The following is a 14109-nucleotide window of genomic DNA, read 5'->3' as shown; positions in this document are numbered from 1 at the left end:
CCGGAGAAAGTAGAGGGAGATTAAAAACGAGGAGAGCCAGAACAGCTCCACGTCGGGGAAACGACAAACTCTACACATCCTTTTGCCAAACAAACCTCTTTATCTCCTTCTCTATTTCATCCTGCCCGCTAAATGTTGACACACTCCAGCTCCCTCGTCCAGGAAGCCCCGCGCTGTGCTTCCTGTGTTTGACAAGGGGGATCATGGGGGTTGAAGTTCAGTTGATCCCAGGCGTGAGTCTGGCTTTGATGGAGGAATGTTGCCGTTTGCTGCGGTGTTCTTCCAGCCAGTTGGAAATGCATCTCTGGGCTTTCCTCAGCTCACTTCCTGCTAGATCAAAGACCCCCCCACCCCCCTGAATTTGGTGCATATCTCCATTTCCCTGTGGTATCAGTCAGACACACACAGAAGAAAAATAAAGTTTGGTTAATCATGCACTCGGGAGAAGCTAACACAAGCAGCATTTCTTAGGTGTCGTGTAGGTGCGGTGCAAGTTAAACGTTAAACAAAGAGGCTTGAGAGCAGAGAGGATCGGTGCCACGATTCAGAGAATTCAACTTTATTTCAGGATAAAAATTTCCAACTATCCTTCAGCACTGAGGGATTTGAGATGTAGTATGTTTGTACTGAGCTTAGAAAATGGTGTTGTTGCAGCTGAAGCTGTCTTTAAGTAAACTCCCTTTCCCATGGCCACTGTCTGTTTATCTTTTTCATCCCGGGGTGTGGATCGAGGACAGGAAGGAATGACGTTTTCATATGAATTCAGGGCTTTTGTTAGAATCCATGTGCTCTCTTTTTGTATTGTTGCTGTGTGCATGCATTGCAGACACTGTAGGATTCACTGGCCCAGTCATTTATTTGTGTGTGTTGTGTGTCTGTGCGCTCTCAGGTGCCCCGGACCCAACTGCAGGCGCCAGCATTGATGATGATAACTGCTGGCATCTGGATGAAGATCAAGTCAGGGAGCAAGTCAAGCAGTTTCTGTCGCAGGGAGGTTACTACGGCTCTGGGAAACAGCTCAACTCCATGTTCGCTAAGGTTCGTGTCACTGCTCCCTTCCTCTGCATGGTTTGAACATTTATTTGTTTCCTCTGTTTTCGCAAATCTAAGCAGGAAAATAACTACGTGAATAATAGGTTTCTCTGCAAACATAGTGGAAATCTGCCCACTGCTACCATAACAGCTGGCTAGAAGATGGTGAACATAGCAGAGAATTTGACAGCAATTTATCCACACCTCCATAAATGTGGGCAATCGCTAAAAATAAAAAGTGTGCTGCAGTTAATTCAGTTTTGAAATGTGTCACCAGAGAAAACTCCAACAACCCCTATGAGAATGCATTTAGCGACAGTGGGAAGGAAAAACTCCATTTAGGGAGGGGCAGCCATCTGCCATGACCAGTCAGGGGGTTGGGGGATAGAGCCAGGAGAAAGGACACACTGTGGAAGAGACCAGAGATATAAGAACAAATGATTAAATGTGTGTGTAAACACAGAGTGAAGAAGAAACACTCTGGGGAAGCCCCCAGCAGCCTGGGCCTATTGCAGCATAACTAAGGAAGGATTCAAGGTCACCTGGTCCAGGCATCACTAAGTTTGATCAAAAAGGAAAGTTTTAAGCCTGAACTTAAAATTTAAGACCGTGTCTGTCTCCTGAATCCAAACTGAGAGCTGGTTTCACTGAAGGTGAAGGCTCTGCCTCCGATATTACTTTTAAATATCCTAGGAACCATAAGTAAGCCTGCACTCTAAGGCTACGTTCACACTGCAGGTCTTAATGCTCAATTCCGATTTTTTGATCAAATCCGATTTTTTTTTGTCTGCTTGTTCACACTACAAATAAAATGCGACAGCAAACGCGCTCTAGTGTGAACGCTCAAAGCGGCCCGCATGCGCAAAAGAAGATGTCACACACAACACACTCTGTTTAGACCCAGAGCAAACAATATTGTTTGACTGATGGCCCTTAATATAAAGACTTCGGACTTTACGTTTCCCAATTTTTGCTTTAAGTTATTTTGTTATTTACATAATAATGTAAATAACCTAATAATGATCCTTATTGCTGTTTTAGAGAGGAGCGGTGCTTCAAAGGATAGTTGCAGATTTCTGTCAGAATCTGCAGATTATACAGTACAAATAAAATGTTCATGTTGTCTTCCCAACAGTTTCACTAACATCTACACTGGATGGCCAGGAAGCGTTTGCGATGTCTTTTCGGGCGCTTCTCCGGCGCTGATAATTGGCGTCTGTCTTGTGTCAGTGACGTAAAAGACGGATTTAATGCGACATGACCGTTCAAACAGCAGTCGCTTTCTAAAACATCGGATATGTATCGGATTCAGTACCACATACGAAAGTGACCCAGATCGGATTTGAAAATATCGGATTTGTGCCGTTCACACTGTCATACCATGATCGGATATGGGTCGCATAGGGTCAAAAAAATCGGATTTGATGCGCTTTCGCCTGCAGTGTGAACGTAGCCTAAGAATAAATTTGGTTGTGGATTTAACAGGGAACCAATGAAGATAAGCCAGTATGGGAGAAAAATGTTCTCTCTTTCTAGTCCCTGTCAGCAATCTCACTGGGATCATGTGAAGGCTTGTCAGGGAGCTTGTAAAACAACCTAATGATAGTAATGAATTACAATCCAGCATAAAAGTAATAAAGACATGAACTAATTTTCATCATCATTCTGAAATCTGATATCTGGCATTTAGTTTCTAGTGGTTTGTAAGTATGTAAAAATGTTCTATTCAAGTAAATATATGTGCCTGCAACACCTGAGAATAACCTTTTAATATCTGCTTGACAGTATCTTTGTTTTTCTCAATTAGGCCTGAACAGCTTTCCAATTGTGGTTAAATATGAGTCTGTGCAGATGTTTTCTATGCTTTCTCTTTCCTGACTGAAACAAGCCCACCTAACACATTCTGATAAGGCCAAGTTCTCAATTTCAGGGCCAAACTGTTTCTTTTATTTGGTTTTAATTGGTATTCAGAATGTTTTGTATAATACATGCAGCATGAATCGCCAAAAGCCATGCTCTGTCTTTTGTATTAGTTTGAATTTCAAATTAGGTGTCCTGACTCCATTTCTGGGTTTGAGACTCTTGCTGATGGGTTTTAGAGGGAGGGGGGGGAGGGGGGATATGATGCCATCTGAAATGGTAAATGGACTGATTCTTGTATAGTGCTTTTCTACTCTAATGAGCACTCAAAGCACTTTATGCAACTTGCCTCATTCACACATACACACCTATTCACACAAGCACTTTTTTCTGTGCTTCTAATATGTAAGTGCTTTCTATCTGACATTCACACACATTCACACTCCAATGGATGCATCAGAGAGCAACTTGGGGTTAGTATCTTGCCCAAGGATATTTGGCATGCAGACTGGAGCAGACGGGGATCGAACCACCAACCTTCTGATTAGTAGGTGACCTGCTCTACCGCCTCCACAGCCACCCCGACACAATGTAAATGTTTAATGTTCTAAACTGAAAGTAGTAAGTGGTTTTCATACCCAACTTCCAGTAAGAATGCAAATGTGCACAAAAACTTTCTCTATTGCCAAGTATGTTAACTTGAGATGTGTTCTGTCTTTTTCTTTGCCTTCACCTTCTGCTTCAGCCTGTGTGATTATTCTAAGGTGCAGGAGGTACATGCTGCTCAGTCAGACTGTTGTGTTACTCACATTTACCAAGCCTGTGCTCTTTCCAGGTGCGAGAGATGCTGCGAATGCGGGACTCCAACGGTGCCCGAATGCTAACGCTCATAACGGAACAATTCATGGCAGACCCCCGACTGTCACTATGGAGACAACAAGGCACGGGCATGACGGACAAGTGCAGGCAGCTCTGGGATGAGCTGGGTAAGAACAGTTAAACACACACACACACACACAGAGAGTGCGATGTCTGACAGTTTTAGTTTGGAAAAATCAGAAGGGATCGGCTGTGTAGTTGGTGCAGTCACAGCCCTAAAGAAGTCTTCCTTTTGTTGTTCTGACAAATTTCTAGTCACTGTGTCAGGTAAACATCCATCTACTCAGTAAGCTATTAGGTTATCCAGTCAGCTGCTCCTCCTCATGCCCGGGCCTCTCTCTCCACCTGCACTGAGTGAATGATAAAGGCTGCCAATCAATATGGCTGCTCAGCTTCTCCACAATCAATCGCAGTATTTAGGAGGTCAATAAGAACACTTCCCGGGTGAGCTGGGGAGATCATGACACAGACGCAGACAAGAATAACAGCCAGACAGTCGCAGTGTGCTGCCTGATTTTTCTCTGATATGTGAAAGCCTGCTAGTTAAAACGCGCAGATTCACTTAATTTTTTTTTTCTTTTTCTTATTTTTTTTGAGAATTGTTGCAGAAGAAGAACTGCTGTTTTTTTTTAAAAAAGCTGGTAAAGTTTTTCAGGACAGCAACCACCCAGATAGTTTTGAATCATTAATGCAGTGTTCATTTTCTTGCTTAGCTTAGTAATTTACACTAGGTCTTAGTGCAGATCACCTTAAGCCTACTTTCTTCTGATAGGCTGCACCTGGTTAACAAAATATTTGAGTATTAGGTCAGTATAGTTTCAAAGACATGACCATATTAGGGATCCCCCCCCTTAAAAGCTTCTGTCATTAAGAGTCTGACGTCTGATCCCCTTACTGTTCACAGGTGCATTGTGGGTGTGTGTGGTGCTAAATCCTCACTGTAAAAGCGAGGAGAAGAGTGGCTGGTTGAAGCAGCTGAAGAAGTGGGGGGACATGGACATCTGCCCACTGGAGGACGGCAACTATGGCAGTGAACTTCCCAACATTACCAACGCTCTGCCGCAGAGCAACCTCGCCCAGGGTCAGCACCAAAACCACAAATCTGCACGCATTAAATTCTGAGCTTACTGCAATTGCAAGCAAGAACTGATCTGAATTAGCAGAAAGATTCTACAACTTGAACAATATAGACTGCACGTGTCTCATTTCTACCAGTAATCATGATGTTTGTGTGTGTCGCATCAGACTCTCTGTCCAGGCCACGGAGGACTGTGTTCAGTCGGGCTGTCGAGGCCTGCGACCTCCACTGGCAGGACAGCCACCTGCAGAGGATCATTAGTAGCGACTACTACATGTCTCCGTCCTACCAAAGAGAAGGGGAGAGCCTGCTGTTCAGCCCGCAGGGCTTGCCACTCTGGCTAGGTAGGGTTTCATTACTCAGGTCCAGGAAAAGCAACCGTATTTACCTTTTGCATCATTTACAGTCTGTGATGTGTAAAAGTGCACATTCATGATTTAGTCAAATAATATAGGCTACAAACATGCACTGAGGAGCAGACAGTTTCTCCATTACAAGGGCATAGAAAAAGCATCATTTTTAGGACGAATGACAGTGTTTGTGTGTCAGCTTGTACACACACAATCTCAGATTCAGCTAAAAGCCAACACACACACACACACACACACACACACACACACACACACACACACAGTAATTCTGCTGATATTGAGGCCAGTATCTGCAGTAAGCAGCTTCCAGCTAAGATCTGTCAGATTCTGCAACTTAAGCCAGCTATCAGACACACAGGCTTTCTGCTGAGACTGCACTGTGAGTTTGAGTCTGCGCATGCCATTACCAACTGCATCATACATCCTGTAGTGTGTGTGTGCATGTGTGATTAAAGTGCAATGTGTGTATAGGAAGGAGTTTGTGTGCTTGTGAAGGTGTCCTGACCTCATCTTATTTCTGTGTTCGCCACACAGACCACGTCCCAACGGCATGTGCTCGCGTCGACGCCTTGCGCTCACACGGTTATTCCAGAGAAGCCCTGCGATTGGCCGTCGCCATCATCAACACCCTTCGCCTACAACAGCAGAGGCAGATGGACATCTACAAACACCAAAAGAAAGGTAACGGCGTTGTTGGCTCTCTGGAGAAGGTGCAGCGTCTCAACTGGTGATTCTAATGTCGGTCTCTCCCCCTCCTGTACCTTTCTCAGAACTTCTCCAGAGGGGTGTTACCTCCACCACTAACCTGGAAGGCTGGGTGGGCCATCCGTTAGACCCAATTGGCTGCCTGTTTATCACGCTCACAGAAACGTGCCGTGTTGATGACGACAACACCATGGACACTGGAGGTACGAAAACAAAGGCACCGTTCTTACCCTTTTTATTGTATTCAAGAGGTCATCACAGCTGGGTGTCTAGTTTGATGGCAGTTTGCAGTCCGCTGATCACAAAGATCTGCAAAGATATACAAGTATATCTTTGACTATATGAGGAACATGTCAAATGAAGCTTTTACTGGATTGTGTGCTTTACTTATTGGATTTAAATAGGACGATATTTCTAAATAAGTGAGAGCAAAAAATGGCTAATAATTATAATAAAATGGCTAACAAACAAGTAATGGCTAAATATTTTTCACTATAAGGACGTCTAAAAACCATTTCATACAGAGAAAGGTGCTGAGTCATTATTGATGAAGTATACTAGACTGTGGTGTACAGAGTTTAACTGCTGAGGCAGCATGATTGCATAGAATATCTTTACAGTCAAGGGCTATAAAAGTGGACTCCTTTATGGTTAGAAGACAAACACTGCTAATACTGAATGAAAAGCCAAGTGTGATTTTTTTTTTTTTATTTATTTTTTTTTTTTTCCTAATTTTCTGAACCATCCCAACTTAAATATCTTTTCTGTAAGCCAAATTCCTAGGTATTTGTAGGGCTCAGAAAGAGTTATGTGGGTGCCGTTTACAGTTTTAATTGCAAGGTAGTTGAGGAGTCAGAGGCAGAAGTAGATCATCTAATCATTATCTATGGATCTAAAACGAGTCTGTAATTAAAGAGTGATGACTTGAAACTGAAGATTGCAGACTGAAGGTTAAAGCCTTGGGCATATAAAATGCATCACTAAAACTAAAAAGAATGAAGGCATACACTGAAACATAGCTTAGAAGTAATAATATAAACTACAGTGGACTTAGGATAGAACCCTGAGGGATCCCATTTTTGAGTGTAAGATAGCTTCAGCAACAGCTGCATGTTCTCCTTAAAACCATTAATAGTTTGCGGTGTAAAATATGATGGGCAATCATATCAAATTCTTCAGAGATTACGCTGAACACAACTGTTTCATTTCCAGTTTGCAGACGGCAGTTGTGTACTGTAGCTGTAATATTTGTAGTACGTCAATACAGGCACATAGTTTTAAATTAATTGATGATTTCTTAATTTTTTTGGCTGAGAATATTAGAAATCCTCTGCTTTCATGTTGAAACATGCATTTGGAAAAAAAAAAAAAAGATTCAGTCTCTTTGCGTCTGCTGTTTAGTCTGCATCACTGTTGAGCCAAGCTTCTATCCAGTACATCTACACAGCAAACCAACGTCTTAACATGCACCTTAGCAAAATACATACATACCCATGAGTCAGAGCCCAGGTTTCTTACACAACTATACAAAGAGCCCATTTACGAAACGCAAGGTATAATTTCAGGCCCACATCACCAGCTGATGCAGTATATAATCCTAACCAGAGGTGATCGGGTTCACCAGCAGTGACTCATCACACAACAGACGCCATGGTCTTATATGAGGACTAGGCACTATTGTGCTGCAGGCAGCCATAAACTACGAGAGCATGAATGGATTGGGCTGGAACACCCTGCTCATTTAGTCCAGACCACACTCCTGTGCGTTCATGCATTTGTGTGTGTGGGGTATGTATAGAATGTATCACCATTTGCATTTTCTCACTGCCCAGGGTTTTTTTCCCTTTTTGCACCAGTGGCTATTGCAACTGAACAGAATAGGGGTTGGGTTTTCTCATTGTTACCAGGCTACAGGGAACTATTGTCAGTTCAGACAATGCTGACCACTGGCACACTCATCTGTGTGTGTGTGTGTGTGTGTGTGTGTGTGTGTGTGTGTGTGAGTGTGAGAGATGGAACAACAGAAAGAATGATTGTCTTGTGTTGTTTGGGGAATTTGAGGAGAGTGGTATGATAATTTTGCGTGCTTGGGAGTATAGCCTGGTCACCATGTTTTCATTCCCCATGTGAGACAGCTGGGAACATCTGTTGTAAAGTGGGTGGATCTAGACTATGTCTAACCCAATCGAAATACGATTCCTTCTCTGGCCGTTTCACATCAACCAATCAATCTAGAGGGAGAGGAAACAACAGCAAGTTGGCTAAGGGGTTAAGTCTGTAAGCCCAGTTTCCACTTTTCTCTAGATTACTACACATATATACACACATCCCTAGAATAAACAGGATTTGGGGTCGGGTGGGGGATCTCTTGCTCAGACGGGATTTAAGCAGAACGATTGGAGGGGGAGCAAGAGAGAACAAATGGGCACCAATCAACAGCTGAGGCTCTTGTGGCATCTGTTCTCAGTTATAATTGTCAAGCATTAGTGTAGAGCAAGCAGCCATCTTAGATATGTGAACAACCTACTGTGTAAGCCACACTGATATAAATGCTATGTAGCTTTTTTTTTATACATATATATACCAAAAAAATCTGTGTATTTTTGTAAATTTGTAAATTTTTGATGGTTTTTTTTTTTTTTTTGCTATTGTTGTATTTTCCTCTTTAAATGCTAGTCCTACAACAGATTTTAACAAATTTTAATATGATATAGCAGTGCCATTATATATGCACCATGTAGCCATTCCTATAACCCATTAACTGTATGGTTTAGTAATGTGCTAAGCTTGCAGGCTCTGACTATCTTTAACAGTAATCTTTTATATACTACTAGGCAGATAAAAGTGGTTTTGGTTCATATTGTGATACTTTTCTATTTTCTACACATTTGTAGAACAAGCTTTTATGCTATGTTTTATGAAAATCCTGCTGCTGGAGTTGTTGTATTGATAAAACCAGAGCAATATTATGTACTTTACTTTTGCTTATGCTAATACGCTAATGGGGTCTAGTGGAGTTTCTCTGAATTAGCCAAATTAAATAGCTTGTAGACTTCTAAAGTGAGTTTGTTGAGCCAGTTTGGGATGTTTTTGTGCTGTGAAGGTAGTGTACCACAGCAAAAACCTCATCTTCTCTTTGAAGTAATAAAACTAAATTTAAGAAGAAACGATATTTAAAGCTTTTTTCCCATTTAGATTATAAACAAGGTGATTGGAAGCTGCTAGGGCAGCATGTCAGTATTGGATAAGGTGGACTTCTGAAACTTTGCTGTTATGAAAGGAATCTTTGCTGAGTTGGTGTCTTTGTTTTTCTGTCTCCTTGGATTTCTTATCATTCTGAAACCAGTATAGATGATGTAAAGTTAATGACTTACATTTTTGGGGGAATCTTTCCTTTTAGACTGTGACCCCAGACCTCCAGTTTACCATCATGTGCCAGTGTGGGGCAGTCCAGATGCAGGGGAGTCCTACTTGACTCTGGCCTTAGAGGTGGCTCTGATGGGTATGGGTCAGCAGAGGATCATGCCCGAGGGACTGTACGCCCAGGATAAGGTAACAATTTAATATCACCTTAAAATCATAGAGAATATAGTAGAGTGAGGATCCTTGAATTGCTAGTGAAAACCGAAATACAACTATGGCACACTTTTATTATATAAAGAGGTTTGTGTAAATTTGTAGATGTCACCATCGCCATCAGTAAATCACTGTAATTTATGATTTTGTTTAAAGTAAATGTCATGGAAAGAGAGGGAGAAGGTTGCAGCATTTGTTTCCTGAAAAACAAGCAGAAAGTCACAGTACTTAAGTTCACTGTGATTTAAAATAAATCCATGGAACATTTCTTTGTGTAAATGCTAATCTGCTTTAGAGGGCTTAACACTACTGCCACAGACCTTTCCTAATGTCACTGGAATTAGCTGCAGCCTCAATGTTTCAACCAAGAATTGCATTTAAAACCAGTCACATGCACACACAGACCTTTTACTAGATTTTTTTTTTTTCCATCTGTTGTTACAGCACAGATTTTTTCTGTGCTGTAACAACAGATGTGAACAGATGCAAGTTTGTAAGAACGTACTGGTCATTTAATGTCCTGGGGTCAAAATCCTTTCTTAAAAAGGTATTAAAACTCTTTTCTTGTTTTCTGTCGTGTCATTTTTCATGCTGGCAGGTTGATACACATTTTTTTTCTTGAAATTCTTGAAAGTAGTTGAATTCCACTGAAAACACTTAATAGCTAAATGGCTACTTCAGAACTGAAAAGGGACTTATAGTTAGAGTGAATGCTATTTGTGTCTTCAATGTGTTCTAGGTGTGTCGTAATGAGGAGCAGATTGTTGCAAAGCTTCAGGAACTGGAGCTGGACGATCTATTGGTTCAGACCCTCCGGAAGCAGGCCATACAGCTACTAGAAGGTACGGTGTCTGCAGTAAATTTGATAAAATTCTAGAGCTGGGCGATATATCGATTTTTTTAAAAATATCGATATATTTTTATACGGCATATAAGATGTGACAGTATCCTTTATATCGATATGGTCTATGTTACGTTATAATTATAGTTGCGGAGCCGCAAGTTTGCCTCTCTTTCGTCCACTTTTGTCTTTCCGCAACGTTACTCGGCCTCGCCTCTCCTTCACTGAACACAACTCCCCGTCCTCCCCCATCGCTTCACCTGCAGGCAGCGACAAGATGGACACGGCAAATCTCCGTTAATGAGTTACTGCGCATCGCCCTGTGCGTGGGGCTGGACGGCGTCAACGTGCTAACGAGCTAGCCACGCTAACGAGCTAGCCACGCTAACGCTATGCACGGCCTGAAATCATTTCATTCTCTCAAAAGTTGACTGCGCGCCTTTTGTATGAATTCTGGTTGTGCTTGATGACCGCGAACCGATTTTATGTGATACACAGCGCTCAGCAATCTGTCAAAAATGTTTTAGTCCGACTTTGGTAAGCTACGGAGCTGCACCGCTTGATGGATTGTTGGAGCATTACGGCTACCGAGCCTCGCGGAGTAATACGTACTGTGCTTCAACGTAATATTACCGTATTGTGTGTGTATAAGGACCATAAATGGCTCCTGTTCAGAGACATGGTTACGAAGCGGATTTCAAACTCCAGGCTGTCAGTCACGCAGTAGAAGTTGGGAACAGAGCAGCTGTGAAATCTGTATGTTATTATGCTCAGTGTCTTTTAGTTTACATTTTGACTGCACAATTGTGAGCTCTTTGTTATGCACAAAACAACATAGTTTTCTTTTATTTATAGAGCATCTTTATTTAATAAATGCTCATAATTTATTTTGAGTAGTTTTTTTCATGTACATCTATGCTGTATGTTAATAAAAGTGCCTGTGTGACATCTGGGACACAGCTTTGACTAAGAACTCTCTTTTTGTTCTTACTTTATGGCTTTAAAAAAATATCGAGATATATATCTTATATCGCCATCCAGCTAAAAAATATCGAGATATGAATTTTGGGTCATATCGCCCAGCTCTATAAAATTCATTTATTTATTTTGTCCAATATCAATAACATTGATCAGATATTGAAACCTGCACGGTTTTGAGTCCAGAACGTGAAAGGTTTTTGTTGTGACGTTTGTAAAGTGTAGCTTGAAAAACTTCACTTTGACTTCAATATTTATTCAGTGCGAATCACATTCAGGCAGTGGAGCCCATACCTAGCACAGTGGTTCTTTTGGCACGTTCTTGAGACAGAAGGTAAAGAATATTTTGTTTTTCTCTTTGCTCCAGCTGGCCCATTCAGCGGTCTGGGTGAGGTCATCCACAGGGAAAGCGTTCCAATGCACACCTTTGCCAAGTACCTGTTCTCTGCCCTGCTGCCGCATGACGCAGACCTGGCTTATAAAGTGGCTCTCCGCGCCATGAGGTCAGACTCCCCATTCACTGCAGCTTCAAACAGTTATTGATGAAAAGTATTTTATGTTGCGTGTGTAAATGATGGTCATTTTGCCTTTACGCAAACAGGCCCACAGTAAAACCAATAAGGGCCTCTATTTCATGACATGGCTTTTTTAATCTGAATAGTATTCCAAATTAATTCAGAAGATATGACCTAACAGTTACTTTGTGACAGCCAAAGATTTAGTGCCACATATAAAATAGCCAACTGGCTATTTAAGTGTAGCCTGCTCGCAGTTGCTATGCATCTGCAATATGCTTTGCAACCCACCTCGACACCTTCGTTTATGCTTTATCTGACCTACTCGGTGTCATATCTGTTGTCACTGACACCAGCTCTGTTCTGTGTAGCTATAACTTCTTTAGAGGTATTGGTGAACATTTGGGATGAAAGCTGCAGTTTTTTATAGGGCTGTTGTATTGGCTGAGTGCACAGAAGTAATTGTTTTTGTGATGCTTTGGTAATCTGTTGTGTTAAATTGCCGTATGTCCCAGCATAAAGTTTGACATAAAAGTCATACGGTTGCGCATACTGCAGCTATAACTAAATGCATACTCAGATCCATATTTTAGTGTTACTCTTGGAATAAATAAAACATCAGGACAAAGTGCCATCTGTCTAAAACAGATCTTTTACTACATGTGCCAGGTTGCCGGTTCTGGAGTCATCGGCGGGCTCCGGGGATGTCGGCCACCCTCATCACGGTATCTCCATAGTTCCGAGCAGATACCCACGCTGGTTCACACTGGGCCACCTGGAGTCACAGCAGTGTGAGCTGGCTTCAACCATGCTCACTGCTGCTAAAGGTAACGCCAGCTTATTCAATGTCCGCTCGGATGTTACTCAAACAGGCAAAGCTGGTTATTGAGGCATTTCTCCATCAAGATCTTAGTTTGCGTTGTGTTTTTTGCTTGCAGGCGACATGTTGAGATTGCGGACGGTGCTGGAGGCCATCCAGAAAAACATCCACTCCTCTTCCTTAATCTTCAAACTGGCCCAAGACGCCTTTAAAATAGCGACACCCGCAGAGAGCCCACCCGATATAACCCTGCTCAACGTGGCGCTGGAGCTAGGACTGCAGGTACTGTATGTGTGTGTGTGCATGCTTTGGAGAGAGTGCAGTCGAAGTATGAGGGCAAGTCAGTAATTTTCACAGATCATTTCACCACAGCAAAGAAAATCAAATCAGAGCACCGATCGCCAGTCAAAACATGCAACGGTTTCCTTCACCTTGTAATTTTTTCCAGCCCTCTGCTGCCCCACTACAAATTAACAGCAAAAACATCACACAGAGTCTTACCGTTGTTGATGAGAAGAAACCACATAATTAAACCTTTTGGGTCCCACAGTAAACACAGAAAAGTCCTCAGATCATCAGGCTGCAGTGATGCTGTGGCTTCCCCCGTCTCTTTCTGCTGGTATTTAGAGTATCGGCTGAATTCCTGTCAGCAAAACTGCTAATAAAGTGCTCAAAATGGAAGGGTCGCAAATCATCATCTGTGCAATTATGAGCATATTCTGGTTACATCTGTCATCAGAGGAGCCATGTGGTGCCATGCTAACAGCTAAATTATGAAAATCACACACTACGCAAAAATGCTATGATTTCCAAATGCACGTATTCATGCAAACTGCCAAGAGGGTATAGAAATGTGTAACGGTTCAATGGCGCTAACAGGGCGCATCATGTTCTCCATGCGTGTTTTGCAGGTGATGAGGATGACTCTGTCCACTCTGAACTGGAGGAGGAGAGAGATGGTTCGCTGGCTGGTAACCTGCGCCACTGAAGTCGGTATGTGCATCCATTTTTAAAGCGGATTCATGCTTTAATTACAGCCTCCGTGCTGCGTTGTGATCTTCAGTAAGTTCAGCTTTACGGCTTCTTTTGAGCTGAAGTGTCTTGTTAGTCTAAACGAGGAGGGATGAACGATGTTTTCCCAAAAGAGATTCCCTCATTTGATCTTTGAAGACGAGAGGGGCTGCATGACATGTTGCACCATTAGTTAAGAACTCAAATTTATGCCTCCATAATCTTTTTAAGAATAGAGACTAAAATTATACCAAGTGTAATGAAATGATTTAATGATTTTAGTAACTTTAGCAATTTGGGACAATTATAGGTCGAGGTACACATGGCTTCATATTCCAAATTCTCCTCAACTGTCTGAAAAGCTGTGTGTGAAGTGCTGCTCTGTTTTCTCTTTCCTTAATCCTTCAGCTCAGTGCACGGTGCTATACAGTCATTTGGTAGTG

At 42.1% G+C, this 14109-nt stretch overlaps 1 protein-coding gene across 1 annotated transcript in view; it reads left to right on the top strand.

The window, feature by feature from the left end:
• Positions 1-14109, top strand: part of zswim5 (zinc finger, SWIM-type containing 5) — a 70152-nt gene that overhangs the window by 50003 nt on the left and 6040 nt on the right. Inside the window, exons 4-15 of the mRNA XM_003456172.4 lie at positions 890-1038; positions 3728-3878; positions 4676-4852; positions 5017-5193; positions 5755-5901; positions 5991-6128; positions 9326-9477; positions 10241-10343; positions 11688-11823; positions 12505-12662; positions 12774-12937; positions 13567-13648. Of these exons, the coding sequence (XP_003456220.1) occupies positions 890-1038; positions 3728-3878; positions 4676-4852; positions 5017-5193; positions 5755-5901; positions 5991-6128; positions 9326-9477; positions 10241-10343; positions 11688-11823; positions 12505-12662; positions 12774-12937; positions 13567-13648 (1734 nt within the window). The remainder of the gene's footprint in view (positions 1-889; positions 1039-3727; positions 3879-4675; positions 4853-5016; positions 5194-5754; positions 5902-5990; positions 6129-9325; positions 9478-10240; positions 10344-11687; positions 11824-12504; positions 12663-12773; positions 12938-13566; positions 13649-14109) is intronic.

The sequence above is a fragment of the Oreochromis niloticus genome, linkage group LG18 (genome assembly GCF_001858045.2).
Source record: "Oreochromis niloticus isolate F11D_XX linkage group LG18, O_niloticus_UMD_NMBU, whole genome shotgun sequence".
Lineage (NCBI taxonomy): Eukaryota > Metazoa > Chordata > Actinopteri > Cichliformes > Cichlidae > Oreochromis > Oreochromis niloticus.
Note: the sequence above shows the minus strand (reverse complement) of the source record. Positions and strands in the feature narration are given on the sequence as shown.